This window comes from Morus notabilis, unplaced genomic scaffold, assembly GCF_000414095.1.
Source record: "Morus notabilis unplaced genomic scaffold, ASM41409v2 Scaffold550, whole genome shotgun sequence".
Taxonomy (NCBI): Eukaryota; Viridiplantae; Streptophyta; class Magnoliopsida; order Rosales; family Moraceae; genus Morus; species Morus notabilis.
In genome coordinates this window covers 92896-111127 of record NW_010364233.1, presented here as the reverse complement: position 1 = coordinate 111127, position 18232 = coordinate 92896, and the positions used below count along the sequence as shown (strand labels likewise).

General features: G+C 33.1%; 1 protein-coding gene across 3 annotated transcripts; it reads right to left on the bottom strand.

Annotated features, from left to right (window-relative positions):
- Positions 1 to 2976: 2976 nt before the first annotated feature.
- Positions 2977 to 12499, bottom strand: LOC21399106 (5'-3' exoribonuclease 3). Of its 3 annotated transcripts, none has more exons than XM_024170799.1 (23): positions 12000 to 12499; positions 10966 to 11068; positions 10812 to 10888; positions 10339 to 10530; positions 10072 to 10191; positions 9889 to 9951; positions 9539 to 9685; positions 9065 to 9229; positions 8759 to 8836; positions 8556 to 8642; positions 8045 to 8305; positions 7575 to 7670; positions 6853 to 6948; positions 6696 to 6766; positions 6165 to 6293; positions 6010 to 6086; positions 5872 to 5912; positions 5703 to 5777; positions 5358 to 5515; positions 5011 to 5127; positions 4824 to 4899; positions 4131 to 4210; positions 2977 to 3975 (listed from the first exon to the last, which is right to left on the bottom strand). In XM_024170799.1, the coding sequence occupies exons 1-23, from the start codon at positions 12201 to 12203 to the stop codon at positions 3231 to 3233; spliced, it is 3258 nt and encodes a 1085-aa protein (XP_024026567.1). In that variant the 5' UTR covers positions 12204 to 12499; the 3' UTR covers positions 2977 to 3230. The 3 variants fall into 3 exon arrangements, with proteins under 3 accessions (XP_024026567.1, XP_024026568.1, XP_024026569.1); XM_024170800.1 differs by having other exon boundaries at positions 5011 to 5115; XM_024170801.1 differs by lacking the exons at positions 10966 to 11068; positions 12000 to 12499 and having other exon boundaries at positions 10789 to 10854.
- Between the last annotated feature and the right edge of the window lie 5733 nt (positions 12500 to 18232).

Below are 18232 nucleotides of genomic sequence, written 5' to 3'. Positions count from 1 at the left end.
GCTGGGTCAAAAATTTACCTTTTTATTTATGTTTTATATTCTAAAATTAATATCCATATTTTAGGAATTAATGCAACTAGCGGCACCAGTTTTTGATGAATATTCTATTTTTTATGATTTTCTTTAACTTTTGTCTTTGAAAAATAAAATAAAATAAAAACGACGTCAAAAAATTATGAAATTTTGCATACGCAATCCTAACATTTTTCTGGGCACTTCTGCAAAATATGGCCTAAAAAAATGGCAAAAAAAAAGTAAATCGCTGTCAAAAAGCCATTGGCTGGCGTAGTGGGGTGCTAATTGCCCGGGATAGGTAAAAAATTTACCTTTTTATTTATCTTTTACATTCTAAAATTAATATACAATTTTTAAGAATTAATACAACTAGCGGCACAATTTTTTAATGAATAGTCTATTTTTTATGACTTTCTTTAATTTTCAGTTTTGAAAAATAAAATAAAAGAAAAACGACATGAAAACATTCTGAAATTTTGCAGACAAGATCCTTACATTTTTCTAAGCATACCTTCAAAAAATGGCCTCAAATTATGAGAGAAAATGCTACCAAAAAGTCCCCGGCCTGCGCAGTGGGTCGCCTAGGGGCCTAGATGGGTCAAAAATTAAAATTTTTATTTATTTTTACATTCTGATACATGATTTTTAAGAATTAATGCAACAAGCGCCACCATTTTTTTATGAATATTCTATTTTTTATGATTTTCTCTATTTTCGTAATTAAAAAATAAAATAAAATAAAAATGATGTCAAAAAATTCTGAAATTTTCCAGACACAATCCTTACATTTTTCTGAGCATGCAAGCAAAAAATGGTTATCAATTATGAAAAAAGAAAATGCTGCCAAAAAGCACCCGACCCGCACAATGGGGCTCCCAGGGGCTAGGATGAATCAAACATTAACATTTTTATTTATGTTTTATATTCTAAAATTAATACATTATTTTTAGGAATTAATGCAACAAGCGGCACCATTTTTTTATGAATATTCTATTCTTTTTATGATTTTCTGTATTTTTCATCTTTGAAAATTAAAATAAAATAAAAATAACATCAAAAAGTTCTAGAATTTTGCAGACACGATATTTACATTTTTCTGAGCTTGCTTGCAAAAAACGGCCTCGAATTATGAAAAAAGTAAACACTGCCAAAAAGCACCTTTCCCGCGACCCAGGGGTCAGGATGAGTCAAACATTAACATTTTTATTTATGTTTTACATTCTAAAATTAATACATGATTTTTAGGAATAATGCAAGAAGCGACACCATTTTTTGATGAATATTCTATTTTTTTATGATTTTCTCTATTTTTCATCTTTAAAAATTAAAATAAAATAAAAACGACGTCAAAAAGTTCTAAAATTTTGCAGACACGATACTTACATTTTTCTAAGCATGCTTGGAAAAAATGGCATCGAATTATGAAAAAAGCAAACGCTGCCAAAAAGCACCTTACCCGCGAAGTAGGGCGCCCAGGGGCCAAGATGAGTCAAACATTAACATTTTTATTTAGTTTTTATATTTTAAAATTAGTACATTATTTTTAGGAATTAATACAACAAGCGGCACTATTTTTTTATGATTTTCTCTATTTTTCATCTTTAAAAATTAAAATAAAATAAAAACGACGTGAAAAAGTTCTAAAATTTTACATACATGATCCTTACATTTTTTTGAGCATGCCTGTAAAAAATGACCTCGAATTATGAAAAAAGAAAACGCTGTCAAAAAGCACCCCACACACAGTGGGGCATCCAGGAGCATGAGTCAAACATTAATATTTTTATTTATGTTTTACATTCTAAAATTAATACATGATTTTTAGGAATTAATGCAACAAGCGGCACAATTCTTTGATGAATATTCTATTTTTATGATTTTTTCTATTTTTCGTCTTTGAAAATTAAAATAAAAGAAAAACAGCGTCAAAAAGTTTTAAAATTTTGCATACACGATCCTTACGTTTTTCCAAACATGTTAGCAAAAAATGGCCTCGAATTAAAAAAAAAACTGCCAAAAAGTACCACGCCCGCGCAGTGGGGCGCCCAGGAGCTAGGATGAGTCAAACATTAACATTTTTATTTATGTTTTACATTCTAAAATTAATACATGATTTTTAGGAATTAATGCAACAAGCGGCAACATTTTTTTATCAATATTCTATTTTTTTATGATTTTCTCTATTTTTCGTATTTCAAAAATAAAATAAAATAAAAACGTCAAAAAATTCTAAAATTTTAGACACGATCCTTACATTTTTCTAAAACGGCGCATCGTTTTTCTTCCAATGTAAAAGGACGTGTCATTTTGTCTTAAAAAAAATGACGTGTTGTATTGACTTCAAAAAAAGACGTGTCGTTTTGCCTTCAAAAAATGACGTGTCGTTTTGCTTCTCATGTAAAACGACGTGTCGGTTTGCTTCCCATGAAAAAATGACATTTCGTTTTGCTTCAAATAAGAAACGACGTGTCGTTTTGGTTAATATATAAAACGACGTCTCAGTTTGGTTCCCAAAAAAAACGTGTCGGTTTGATTCCCACGTAAAACGACGTTTAAGATTGTTTTGAAAATCATTTTAGAACCAATTTTAAAATTACGTTTATTTAATTTTTTAAAGAGATTATTTTGAATATAATAAAAAAATAAAATCGTATTTATTAATTAATATATTATAATATTTATTAATAAGTACTAAAAAAGAAAAACAGAAAAATAAAAACAACTTTCAATTATTTTCTAATTCCTTCACAAAAACCATTTTCACTATTTTCATTTTCATTTTCAAAATATTTTCTAAACAAACATCATTTTATTTTCATTTTTATTTTTTGCTTTTCAAAATACGTTTTAAAAACGGTTCCAAACACTCACATTATTTTTATCATAAATGAAGTAAAAGAAAGATCACCAATGGAAAAAATAGAAAATCACTGATACAGCAGTGGAAGACACATTTTCCACTTTCAATCATCTTGTGAAATTGCTTCTCTGACGCTAAAGTTGCTTAATCCCCTACCCTGATATCATGGAAATTTTGGTCATAGCTTATACTATATGACAAGGGAACCAACAATGAGAATGTCTTACTAAACAACCTCCAATCCAAGAAAAAGGAATCTAAAAATAGAATTAAATTAACCAACAAGAATGGATATAGTACAACATCATTATCTTGGAAACCATAACAACCTCTGAAAACTACACGATTGACGATTCTAGTTGCAGTCATACCCAGGTTGGGGAGGGGGCGGCCTCCTATTAGCTCTCCTGTCTAATGCAGAATATTGGTTTCCCGCTTGATGGGGATGCCCATAACCCCTCTCGACATTTTGGCCGCCTTGTGGCTGGGAAAGCCAGCCGGGGCTGCCGCCACTGCCACTACCCCTCCACTGATGACCAGTGGCTCCTGATGGCTGGTAGCTCTGATACTGGTTGTAACCACTCTGATAAGGATCGGCACCATACCCTAGTGGAGTTTGTCCGATGGGTCCCCGAGGGTACATGGGTCCAACATTGTGATGACTTCCTGACTGGTATTGTGGGTGCCTAGAATTCGTTGAATGGGAGTGCTGTGAAGGCATTTGATTACTTCTATCATAGTAGTTAGATTGAGACCCATTGTGAGGATGCCGATGAGCTGATGAAGCATGTCTATCGCTATAATTGTGTCGTTCGTTGTATCCACGATCACCGTAACTCTGATTTGATGATTGAAATTGAACTTCAGGAGGGTGAAAAGTTCCACGCGGCGGCATTCTATGATGTCCCTGGTCATGGAACCTCTGATTTCCGTAAGATGACTGGAACTGAGTATGCTGAGCTCCAGGATAAGGTGGTGGGTGAACATGCATTGGATTGCAGTACCCGTTACGGTCAGCCTTCACTTGTAAGCTATTAACAACCAGCCGAGTCGCTGCTTCCCCAAGGTGCCGGCCAGAAAGATCTCTAGAATGGTTTTGCCTGAAAGGAAATAGTGAAATCAAGATTTCATTAATATCAAATGAAAGGAAAAACAGGCACAAAATGGCAATGACTCAGTCTTGAAATGGAATTTCCTCAAGAATAAGTACGTGTGAATAGTATTATTTCAGTCCACGTGACAATTGAACAAATACCTTCCATTTTCGAAATGCCTTCTCCCAGAATCTTCATGCCACAACACAGGATCAGTTTTGAGATCCCCCAACGTCACAATCTGAATACAACAACTCAAGGTTAATACAAAGCATTACGAGAACCATACTAACAATAAGCCTGCTTGCAGTTGCACCATCTTGTTTATTCAGTAGATGAAATTACATGCGTTTTTCCTACAGATTGCATCAGCAAGCTAGCAATCAAAAAACTGGATGATGAGAGAGGATAGGGTGCATCAAGGGATTTATTTATTTATTAAGTAAACGACTCAAAAGCAACTAAATACCCTACTCAACTTTTGTCAACCCATTAATAGCGAGTCTGTATGATGCAAAGAGAATTTTAGGATAACTCCAAAAGCAGAAAAGAAACGCATGACAGAGGTGATACACTGGTTGAAAGTAAACAACAAATATTCTATTTTGTCCATCATCTTCATATGTAACAGATTGAAATGCTCAGATGAGAATCCCACATTATATGCCAACATATGAAAATTTTCAAAGCATGTTTTGCAAACTGATTTGCAATAAAATTTACATTAATATTTGTACAGATATATATGGGCGAGGAAGGCATGACTCATCCAATTGTAGCAAAGTTTCAAGAAAGAGTAAGATGAGACTTGTATAATGAACACCACTGCAACGGCATACTTTGTTGTTGCATACCTTCTTTGGAAATTTAACACCTGCAAGTGGTCGGGTTATGTGCTTATGTGCATCCGGAAGCCTGTATATAGCACATCTGAAGAGGGGGAGGTAGAAGGAAAAGTAAATGAAGAAAAATACATCAGCAAATGGATTACAGCTTGAACAAATCACGAGTTCATGTTATGATCAGAGCGTGAGAGCTTACATCACTTGGTTGTCCATAATATCTTCCATTCCAGAAACAGGGGACCGAAATACAGGTGGACAAGGTTCTCCACCGCATGGAGATAGATATCCATTCATCCCATCACTGCACGCAGCCCTAAAAAAATTCAGAAAATAGTCCGCAGGGATCTCAAATTACAAAACATTACGGAGAAGGAAGGTCAAAACATAATTTGAGCTCATACATTAGTAAACATTAACATTTAGAATCCAGATCACGTGTCCACTTTGAAAAAAATATTGGCATGAAAGAGTGCATGCACAAACAGATATAATAGATACTAAATCGTCCAAAGCCACAAACCATTTAAGAAAACTACCACAGACCTGATTTGCGGATCAATTCGTTCCTTAATTTCAGCTCTTTCACTGTTAGACAACTGCTTACAACGATCGTCAAGAGAATATATAGATACAGAGAGAGGATGAGACGATGCCACAAACAGCATGTCACACATGATGCTGTTTCTCCGGACTTCCTCTGCCTACAGCCAGGGACAAAAACAATGGTACAATATTCAGCTAAATGAAATGCTAATATAACCTTTAAGCGGGGCGCGGGGGGGGGGGAATCACGAAAACCTCCAACCAAGCCAAAATAAAAAACAAAAAACAAAAAACAAAAAAAAAGAAAAAGAAAAGAACATCGAGTGGAAGTAAACAGCCTTGTACCGTCAATGTATGCTCAGTTTCGGCAACCACCGCAAGAAGGCGAGGTTCATCAATAAAAGGCAACTTTGCAATACCCTAGAGAAGGGAAAGCATTATGGATGTCAAAAAAATGTGAGACAAAAATCTAAAAAGCAACTGCAGAACGCAGTAAGCAAACAGGATAACCCACCTGCCAAGAGTATCTTTTCCCGTTCATATCTACTTCAAAATCTGAAATACATCAAAAGATTCAGAGAGCATCGAGCTATGCAAAATTGCAAGTAAACTCAAACCAGTTTTAGGAAAAAAAAAAAAAAAAAAGGCATACCAGTTGGATAAAAATCAATGATAGGCGAGTTTGCATCTGTCATCAACTTCCTATAAGGCTCTGGAAGAGCATGGGCACTGCAATTGGTTGTAGTTAGTAGCTTGCTAGCTGGAAATTTTACAAGGAAAAAAGGCGCCAACAAATGCATATCACACCTTGCAGCTGGGAAAACTCCCAAGAGCTGATTGAACGGTTTGAAGGGAGAGCCTAACTCAAACTTTATATCCAGCTGAACAAGATCCTTAAGATCAGAAGCAAATGGTGCATAGTGATATGGGTAAAACCTGAATTCAAAGAGTTCCATGGCATAAAGTCAGCAATTTGGCATAATTTTCAGGGGCCAAGAGAAGCCAAAAACTCATTTGAATCATCAGAACAGTATGATTATGATATGATGCCTTTGTGCAGTGGATCGGGGAGAGGGGAGGGGCATCAATAGTAAAAGCTTGAACCAACTAAATGATTCCAGAAAATATTCAATCCAATCAACCAATCAAGTACCCAAGTTTCCTAAAACATAAAAATATTTAATCAAGGAACAGGAATTCAGAAGCAACCAGAATGTCAAAACTTAATACATTGAACAAAGATTAAATCTTAACTTAATGAGAGAGTGAAACTATCAAGCATGATAATTCACACGGGAAAGCCAAACAAGATAGTGGAGTAAATGAATAAAAACTAACCACTGCCAGGAACAAACCCCTTCGTAATAGTAGTGCATAACCCAACATAGGCCTTCTGTGTATCTCAGGACCTAAACCAATATATGTACCTAATTGTAAGATGGAATAACAACTAAGAAAGATTCAAGAGCAGTAGCACTTGTAGTTATCAACTTACAACATCCTTCCGTACTGCTTCACGTTCCTCAGGAGTTTTTGCAGAAAATTTTTCTTCATAATATCTGTCTTTCCACCCCGGTTCTCCCAATTTAACCTGGTGAAAGAAGATGAGAAATACAAAATACATAACCCTTGCATCGGAAATCAAGCTTATTTTATGAATAGAACAACCTATTTTGACAGCTTTTTCTTCAATTTTGTACCAAAAATATATAACATATATAATGTCAAGAAAAATAAATAGGCCAGTATTAACACCCATTGTGCTAAAAAAAACCCAAAAAAAACAAAAAAACAAAGACTCCTTTGTGTTTTTATCTTCAACAAGTGTCACAACTCAAGCTTTTTTATGTCTTTGAAAACACTTTTAAAAATATTTTGGTGGTGTTCTCAATTGCAAACAGATATGTACAAAAACATTGAGACAGAAGAAACCCAACAATATCAATATCAATATGCATAGAAATTTTGAAACCTATCAGATGCCAACGAAAAATAAATCATATTTTCTTAGTAAAGAAAAACATTATGTTTTTATTCTTCAACAAGACATTCTCTATTTTCTAAAACACAATTTGGTGATGTTCTCAATTGTAAAGACATATGTACAAAAACATTGAAACAAAAGAAACACATCGATATCAATATGCATAGCAACTTTGAAACCTATGACATGCCAAATACAAATAAATCAAATTATTACTTGAAAACTAAAAATACCTTGTCATCATCGGCATTTTTAGAGTTAAAAACATCAGACTTCCCACGAATTATCTCCTTGAGCTTTGCTTTCAATTCTTCCTTATTTTCCTGAACCTGAAACAAAAGGTGCAAATGATAGCCCAGTGAGCATATGAATATCATACAAACTTGGCACAACAAATTCCATCAGGAAAGACAATGAGTAAAAGATTAACAATGCCCGAGTGAATATCATACAAACTTATCACAAAAAATTCTATTAGGAAAGACAAGTAAAAGATAGCAATGCCTATACACACCAACTTCCCACCAATCATGCTCTCCAACAAACAATTAAATAAAGAACATATCTATGGAATGGATTATGTGGGAATGGGATATAACTTAATCCACCAACTTTAACTCGAAAGCACTTCTACACTACTGAAAAAGTTTCTAGAAGTCATGACGTCAAACAGGTAGATAAATTCTTATGTAGGGAAACATACTTCCACTTCAAGACTGTTCTCAGCTTCAACAATAGCAGCACCAACAGTAGCAGCAGAGGATGAACGAGCAACTTTGTGTGCACGTCCGACTCGATGTTCATTTCTAGATCCTGATTGTTGATATGGCGAAGGAGAAGAACCTGAAGCAAGACGAGAACCACGAAACTGAGAAACTGGAACAAGATCTGGTTGAACTTGAGGCTCAGCATCATCTCCTCTCCTTGCTTGTGCCTTTTCACGCTTTATTCTCTCTGCCTGGCGCTGAAAAGAGGAAAAAGAATTGCAACAAAAAAAAAAAAAAATTAAAATTAAACCTTAAAAGTCATAGTACCACCGAATCATACAACTATCAATTTTCATAAAAGTGACAAAATAAAGTTAGATTGCGGAAAGCAGAAAATCATGATACTTGACTGATCTAACTGAGACATATTTCTCCACGCCTCTTAAAATTTTGGAAATGAAGAGAATATGACTAGTTGGAAATAATACCCATCTGTAAAAACCACACCTGATGCAATCGAGCCCTTTTCTGGAATATTTTATCTTCATAAGATCCAACTGCCTGAATGAAATGCTCCACACAATCCAAATTTGGCTGAGAAACCAAACAAATCAGACAGTAAACACCCAGACAATAAAAGAAATTAAGAATGAATTGCTTTGCCAATGATTCTTACACAGCCAAACCAAAAAGAAATAAGGCATTAATACCTTCCACGAGTCGGTCAGATAACCACCCATTGCCCTAAATTCTTTCTTGTATACTGCCAAAAGCAAGTTGATTGCACCCTGAGAATCAAGAATGAGATTTATAAAATATAAATTTCATCATATTTTAGCACTGTAAAGTCTTAGCGAAAGCAGAGTAGAATATTAATCTGGATAAGAAACCAGTATGAAATCCTTGAAAGCCAAGATATGAGACGACGTATAACCTAATCATTATGTAACCAGAGTTCTCTCGAACAACAACTACAAAGACAGAGATATAAGTTTGCTTCAAAGGAAATACCATACCTCACGAATCTCTAGTGTGGGCATATGTGGTAAGAAATCATTTCCCACAAAGAAACACATAAAAATAAAATCATCCACAATGCACTCCAAATCAATCTCAAATGGAGGATTTGGAATTCTCATCTCATAATCCAAATACTCTCTGAGAGTCCAAATATTGAGAAACTGCACAGCAAGGAAACCAAAAATAAAAGTTAGAGAGAGAGAGAGAGAGAGAGTCGTCTAAACTGGGACTTTAAATTACATGGAATATCGCTGATTAAAAAAAACATGGAATATCCGGAGGGAATATATCGAAAAATTTATCCATTCTAGCAGCCCTAGAAAACTCTCAATCTGAAAACCCAATCAGCCTCAACAATAAAACTCACTTTAAAAACTGCAAAATATATGTATACTTTCCATTTCTAATCCGCCGTCACCATGGTTATCCCAGAGCTAAAATAATAATAATACTAATAATAACCTACTGACCTGGTATGGTTTCTTGACAACAACATTATCACCTTTCTCATCAAACTCCCCAGACTTCCTCTTTGCCTTTCCTTCACAATCCGCTGCTAAATGACCCATTTGCCCACATAGGAAGCATTTGTCTTGCTGTCCAGGGGTGAAAACAATCTGAAATACAATAATGAAATAAAATTATAAGCACAAAAATCAAGAGGCCAAACACTAGTTTTTAGGGAGTTGGAACTGTGCTGGGAACAAAAGTAACTGCTTAGTCCTTAGTCATAGCCTACATTTAAAACAAAAAACAAAAAAACAAAAAAACAAAAAAAAACAAAACAAAACAAAACAAAAGAAAAATTGTTAACACAAACCTCTCGCAGTATTGAAAAATGAATTTCATGAGTAGCCAAACCCAACATAATTAAATCAGCATCCTGCCGGTAGATTAACACCCATTACGAACAGAAAAATTTGTTGATTATTAAAAACACGAGAAGTACATTGAAGTCATCAACTGCACTGGAAATGCCAATGTAATCAAGGAAGAAATATACCAAACCATACAGGCAATGGCGTGTATTTGGATCATAACCAGGAAGATTTCTTTGAAGTCGAATGTAAGACATAATCTTATGTTCCCCTTCACCCGGTACATTTGCATCAGAAAGGATAACCTTTAAAAACACATACATGTCTATGTAAGTACTTTGATAAGGCTAGGCGCTTGTCATCACTGAGAAGACTAAAAAAGAGCAAGTTCTGCAAGTTGCAAAACAAAGATACGAAATCACAGAAAAAGTTGACAAGTACAAAGAAAATACCTTAATATTTTTCCATCCAGGGTCATTGTTTAATCTAAGATGAATGTAGTACTGCAATGCAACAGACAATACAGCCATAAATTCTGTTCCAGGCGTGATAACATTGGAATCAAAAACTTGTGACTCTTGTTTAGGAGGAAGCTTTCTGCCCTCCCTTTCAAACTCCCCGCGCAGACGTTCCTCTTCGGCTGCCTACAGAAATGAAAGTAAATCAAAAGATGTAACATTAGCCTAATATCCATTGAGCATAACGCCTCCTTTATCAATAACTATTCTGACCAGTCAGAAATCTAAACAAGAGAAATCAATCTCAAAGAAGTCTGGTGTGTCTATTCTATGATACAAAATGCTAATAAAAAATTGCTCATAATTTCATAATCAAAATGATTTTAACTCACATGCATGACAAAAAATTAAAGCCCTTCACGTGCAAACACATGGAGGACCCACCTAGAATCCACAAGAGCACGTACCGCATCTGCTGCATCTTTTGCTGCTCTAAAACGTCTAGACCGTTGTTGATTCATTTTTGCCCTTGGGGCAACACCATCTATCAATTGCTTTCACATAATTAGTATATTACAAATACAAATTTCTCATTTAGTTTATTTTAGTCCCAACACTTACCAATAGCCATGTACAGCAGCTTTCGAGGCCGTACCATGACAAATAGTCTGTCAATGTAATCAAACATGCATTGAAAAACCTCATCAAAACTTGTCGGAGAGGGCTGCATCAGAAAACAATATGGTTAAGATGTTTTTTTGCTGAACATACGGTTAAGATGGTTATTGCCAATAAAAAAGTTTATACCAAAAGAGTTATGTAGACATGGGTGAACGTGCTAATTGCAAATCACATAAGTATCCAAAGATTGAGCATTCATCTGGAGCTTGTAAACAACGTAGTACTCATATAAGAACCATACAACAGTAAGATTAAAAAAAAAAAAAAAAAAGGGGGAACTTAAACGTAATTTTGATTTCCGTCATGGTTTTTTTTTTTTCCAAATAAGAGAAAAACAAGATATTTGAAAACCAACAAAAAAAAAATTAAACGCCTCAATAAGGGGGAATAAGTAGACGTTCAGAGGTTAAATCGACTAAAAAATGTAGCACAACAACGTGCATCTTCGGCAATTAATCATAGCACCTAAATCACCTAATTATTGTAATAAGCTTTTTCAAGTTCCCAAATAAATGATGAATTAAAGTGAGAAAATATCCCACGTGAACTAAATTGAAGATCAACAGAGCGGAAACAAAATTCTCCAACTCCAAACAGGAACATGAATCAAACGAAACAGTAGTAGTTCAATAAGAAGAAGAAAATCTCTTAATCTAGTTCCTACCAAATGTCCCTCCACATAGCCAAACAAAACAAACAAACACCTCAGACCATTTTCTTGAGACAGACAAAGATCTTTTTACAGAACAAGTAAAAAGTGAAAAGTCTAAAGCTTTCCATCGGAAACACGCTTGAAATTGATTCTCCCCATTTCTTAATTTCACAGAAGCCAAACCCCCTTTCTCCGCCAGATAACTAACTACAACTAAGTACGCTATCAACGATTAATAAGACTGTTTATTATGCTAATAATTCACATAAATCCACCAGAAAAACGAAGTAAGAGGATGAAATTGAGATGAATCGCAACGTACCCTATCCTCGGGGTGAAAACATGGATGAATGATTCCATTCATGTCGAGATAGAGATTATCGAATTCGAGGCCGTTAGGGTTAGGTTTACTGGTGTCGACCGGAATGGAGACGTCATCGATCACGACCGGCTCTTCTTCAACCACATCGACCACCACCAGCGGATACTTCTCCGCCAACCACCGGTAGAAAGCCGGAACTCCCATGGCGAATCGCTCCGAGCTCACGGGGCAGTCGGATCTCGGCGAGAAAGCGCGGGAAGAGCAGAGAAAATCGAAGCCCCAATCCGAAATCTGAAACTCTTTTGGAGGGAGATTAGAGAGTGAAGAAGAAAAGAAATGCGAGAGAACAAACCGCGCGCAGCTACTTTTTGTTTGGAATTTGCTTGTTTGACGGCGAACTAGGGCAAGATATTTTCCAAGGGACGGTTTTGCCACTGCCTAATTGGGCATGAGAGTAGAGGCGGCGAATGATTTTCTGGAAAGTTAGGGGGTGGATTGATCTTTTGTGTTGAGAAATAAAATTGCCTCAGGTCGGTTGGATTATATTTTATAGTCGCAGGGCTTTTGGATATTTTTCATATTTTTTAATAGAAGATATTTTGTTCGTTACATGCGGGTGCGAAAAAGGTTTGCGTGACGATTTCTGTCCTTCATATCGTACCGTACTCTTCTGCCTCATCCAATATATATATATTTTTTTTATTTACAAGAACGTTTAAGGGCGCTTTAAAAAATATATTTAAATTTGTATTTAATTATAATTATTAATTAATATATTATAATATTATTAATAAATATTAAAAAATAAAAACAGAAAAATAAAAATAATTTTTAATTGTTTTTTAAATTTCTTACAAAAATTATTTTTATTGTTTTTGTTTTTAAAATTTTTTTTAAACAAACGTCGTTTCGTTTTTAATTTCATTTTTTTCCTCTTTGAAAAACATAAAAAAACGTTTTGGAAACAAAACTAAACACGTTCATAATATTTAAACTTATAATCTTAATTTTATTATGTTGTTTTCTTCTCACAAATAATATGAATTTAAATTTTTTTAACAAAAATTTTCTCATAAAATTCTCGTTAATAAATCAAAATTACTGATTTGAATGCATTAAACAAACAAGTCATAAATTCCAACTTGTGTGAGGACTGATGGAGGTCAAGTTTTATGCTATATTTTTAATACTGGAAAGAGTTTAGGATTTATGGATAATTAATATTGTTTAAAGATTTTTACTTTACTCTTAATTAAACTTTTTTAACTAATTAAAAATTCAAGATCCATACATTTTAAAGAGTATTTGTTTCATTTTTCTAAACACAAAATTAATAAAGGTCTATTTGGCAGAGTTTTTATTTTTGCTTTTAGCCAATAAAAGAAGATAAGCAAAAACTATGACTTTTCAATAGGTATTTAGAACCAAGAGCTTAATAGGTCAAAGTGATTTTTAAAGTTTCTAATAAACAATAAAAGTGTTGAAATGAAAGTTTATAATGCCTTAATTAAACTCTTATACAAGATTTAAAGTCTATTTAGAAGTGTTTTTTTTAATAAGCCTCATTTGCTGACTTTGACTGAAAACTCTTCTAAAATATCGAAGCACTTTTAATAGATTATTCAAAAACTTTTAAAAGCTGCTTGTAAACTTAGGAAGCCAAAAACAACTTTTAAAAAACTCTTATAAACAGACTGCTTTTAAAGGATTTGGGAGAACATACTGCTTATGGGAGCCCATGAGAGAACAAAGGGAAGTCCATGTCGCATGCACGGTCCAAATAGTCCAGCAAATTCAAAAGTTAAAAAGATATGAGTTTAGACTTTTATCACTCATTTTTTATTAATATCGTTTTTTATCAATTAATTATATTAATTAAAAAGATATTAACCAAGAGAAAGGTTCAAAACGAAGAAAGCAAAATAAAGGCCATCCACTGACTTTCAAATGGGTAAGCTTGATGAACAATATTGGAGTATATACATATTTTGAAGCATTCTTTTTAGGGAGAATTAATTAAAGGGATAAAATTGTTTTGATACCATGTGTTATAATGAAACATGTTTTTAGTACCATGTATTTTTAATAATGTTAAAATGATACTTTTACGTTTTAGAAAACATCTTCTAAGTACCCTAAAACTCTTTTTTGAGATATAACTAGTTAAAAGTCCGCGCATTGTTGTGAGAAATATTATTGTATTATATAAAAAGTTGAGAATTTTTATAGTATAAGATTAGTTTATATATACATATATACATATAGATATATCTATATAATATTCTAGTTAAAAGTTTCTTATAATGTATTATAGCTTTTGTTTTCTTCTTAACTGCAAAATATAAATTTTAAAAAAATTAATAATAATAATTAAGGAAGTTGAAACTTTTTAATTATATATAGTGTAAATTAAAGGATTTAGAAGTAGTTATATTACTTGGTATTTGAGCGTTTTTTGAGTGAGTCGGTTTCCTTTGGTTCGTAACTGAAATGATAAAAGATTGCTAAAATATGTATTTAAAATAATAAATGTTGATTTTTACTGATAATTGATATAAATTAGTAAATATAAGAACAAATAAAGAAATAAAAAAACTGAGGTAATAGGATGAGATGTAATAGGATATTTATTATTTATTTAATAAAAGCGTTTATTCATCATTTTATGTGCATATATTTATTAATATTTTATGAATATCAAATGAAAATTTCATGATTATTTATGTAACCTTAAACATAGTATATAAGTGTTATATACGAGAGGATAGTGTTTAAGAATAATAATCAAAAACATTGTTCGTAATAAATCTAATTAAAGTTCAGAATCTTTAATTAGAACATTACTAATACATGTCATTCCCATTTAGAATGGAATAATGTTATTCGCACTGTTAATATGATAAGATATTGAATGAGTGTATTTCGCATAATGAGATTGTGTGGAACATGGACACAGACACAATATGAATTTCTAATAATTTTCGTTAAGCATAGAAATTCTAATTGAGTCTACCGATGGTCATACATAGAATGATCTTAATCCTGAGTTCTTAACAAACTCCTATTTATGGATTTATGTCTTTTGATTTACTCGGTATGGATTCCGAGACCATGAATCATATTCCTTGTATTTTAGAGACATGATGAAATAGGTAACCGGGAATGTTATTATATGAGATGGAATCCATTCCTTCTTGAGAAAGAAGTAGATAAATAATTCTCTTGAGTGTTGATTCGGTACTTGGATTAATAAGAGCGATCTGGTTCATGAATGTGTTTTATGAATCACTATCCATTAGAGAATCAATGGTAAGAAGTAATTTATATCTATAATTTCGAGAGTGCAATTCTAAGTTTATAGTGGAGTAACTATTGGAATTAATAGAATTAATTAATTAATTAAAGTGTTTAATTGATTATTAATTTTATTGGAGCTCGGGATTATAGGTCCATTAGTCCCCGCGTCGTCCTAGTAATTCTGCCAGACACAGAGGGCAAAATGGGAATTTTAGAATTACGGAATTCTAAAATTAAACACTCGAAAATAATTAATTGAGAATTAATTATTATTTAAATAATGTGATTATTTAAATTTGAATTTGAATTGTGAACATAATTTAAATTTATCATTTTAAACTTATTTAATAAGTTGTTCAATTTAGAATTCAAATTAATTTAAGTTTCACTTAAATTCGAATTTGAATTTGAATTAAAATTGGACTACTGGATAAATGATGATTTCTCTTCCTTCCCTATCTGTTATTGGCGCCACACACAGGGTAAAAACCCTAAGGGGTGGCTGGCCACTTTATGGATAAGTAGAGGAGATTTTGTTGTTCCAAATTTAAATAGGAGATAGAGATTTGATTCTGTTTTGAAGTTTGACTTCTACTCTTTAAATATGAGAATGATAGAAAATTATGTAGACAATTTTTGAAAACAATTTTATGCCCTAAGAGTTAAGGTGGCCGAAATTCTCAAAGAGGAAAAAGAGAGGAAAAATTTTTTCTCCCAAAAATTTCACATCGTGCATGCGTTGGTGTTTGTGGAAATTCGAGTGTTATTGAAACCTGTTTTGTCTTACGTGTGCCCACACACACGTCTACGTGGAATCAAGGAATCGACGTGGAAGATTTTAGTTTTCTAAACACAAAGCTTGGAGCAAGGACTATTCGTGGTCAAAGAACTCAAGTTATCAGCCGAGTCGGCTTCCAAGTATTTTTCCTGATTGAGTTCTTGATATATATAAATTAATGTGATTAATTTATTCGTGCATAAATTAATATAATCTATAGAGTATATCAAAAGTTTTATGAAATTTTTGTTATACACGATCCGCTTTTTCTCCATACTTCCGCGTCCGAATTCGATTTAGCAACCAACACCATGCACAATAAATCATGCCTCTTTTTTAATATATATAATAAAATGTTTTTCTTACATTTCTAATAAATTAATTAAAAACTAAAAATGTTAAAACTTTACAATGACATTTTAAAATTTTGAAATTCATATTTTAATTTTCTCAGAAAAATTAAAATGTTTGAAAAACAAAAAAAGCCTTTCCAAATCTCAAACTCAAACTCATTATTTTCAAAAGAAAAAAAAAATCAAACTCAAATTTTTTTTTTAAAAAAAAAAAAAAAAAAATCCCAGAAGCTTTATCAGATGTTCTCTTCACCCTCGTCAATCCCACTCCCCCATCTTCAATGCCACTCCGCATCTTCAATGTCACTCCCCATCTTCAATGCCAAGATCCAACCACCCTTACTCCTGCCGTCCTCACCCTCATTGTTGGTTGCTAGATCTCCTTTAAATCCACTATCTTGTTTTGAGTTCCTTTAAAACTTTTTCAGAAAACGCTCAAATCCCGGCACAATCAGCAAGCACATTTAGAGCTTCGCCATTCGCTCCAAACTACTTCCCTTTCATGAGCACATCCCTCCATCAACGCCTTATCTAAACCATGAGTCTTCATACTTAAAGCCTCCAAAGTAGCCTACGGCTGTCCTTAGAGCACTGCTCCATTTTAAGCCTTATCCAACCCTCCAAGTCATTTCTTACTCTTACAATTGTTTATCTATGAAATTTCGTACATATTATTCTCACACTTTTGCAGGGGTATTATTCTAATTGGGCAACAAAGAGGGCCCTATAATATGTGTTCTTCAGCCTAATTTGTTCCTAGCGGACCCCACATTCTCATAGAAGGTTGTATCATCCTCATCAACTTTAATAGCCCATTAAGCATCTTGGTCATATTGAAACCACCACTAATGAATTAAATACTTATATGTGCACATCCTCAACATGTCATCCCTTAGAATCTACCGGACCCCAACATGGACCTTATATATTAGTGTTATACTAAGTAATATAATAGCATACCGTGAGACATTATGTTTGGTGGTTCTCAATTAATGTGAAATTTCAGTATTCTCAGAAAACAAAATTGACACATTAAGAAAATGCCTTATAATGTGCACAGTGCACCAATCACCTATGTTGTTCCATTTAGCTTTAATTAATGTGAAAAATCTCTATTTGCAAGAACGACCCATCAATTTTTTCTACAAATTTCTTAGTCGTTCTTATTGTTTTCAGTTGTTCTTGGTGTTCTATAATTAAATCAAATAAATACAATCTTATTTATTATTAGATGTGACCACTCTTGACATTCCATAACATTATGTGTCCTATTTGACCACTCTTTTTTGAGTGTGTGAATTTTCCACCATTTGTTTAAACTATTGTTTACTAATTCTATATACTTTTTTTTAGTGTTGTATTTTCATATTGCTTTCGTGTGTCAGGGTTAAATATATGTTTCTTTAACAACTCAACTACGCATAATAGTTGATAATTATATCTCAACAAAACTACATTATCACAATTATTTAGTCCCTTAATATCAGACAACATTACATGTAAATATATTAACAACCTCAATTTCAGCATACACAACAGGGATATTTTTCTAATGCTTTTTAGGAGGAAAAAAAAAAGTTTTGAGTTGAGACTAATAGTTTAACTGATATTATTTATGTGTTTTAGGCACCTTTTAAGGCATTTGGAAATATGAATGAAAAACTATGGACCTTAGGGAATATTGCGATTCTATCATATTCTGTCAATTATACCTTCACAAAATCAAATATGTAACAAATTTACTTATGATACTAGTTGAACTCCATGCACGTAGGAATTAAGTTGTAATTATAATGTTATTATTA

What these genes read in the sequence shown, in the direction of transcription:
- LOC21399106 (XM_024170799.1), bottom strand. Translation starts at nt 12,203, where the DNA reads ATGGGAGTTCCGGCTTTCTACCGGTGGTTGGCGGAGAAGTATCCGCTG. An exon ending in GTTTTCACCCCGAGGATAGG is followed by an intron (nt 11,069 to 11,999) that starts GTACGTTGCGAT and finishes TTTCTGATGCAG; the next exon opens with CCCTCTCCGACAAGTTTTGA. An exon ending in CGAATTGATCCGCAAATCAG is followed by an intron (nt 5,128 to 5,357) that starts GTCTGTGGTAGT and finishes GAATTTTTTTAG; the next exon opens with GGCTGCGTGCAGTGATGGGA.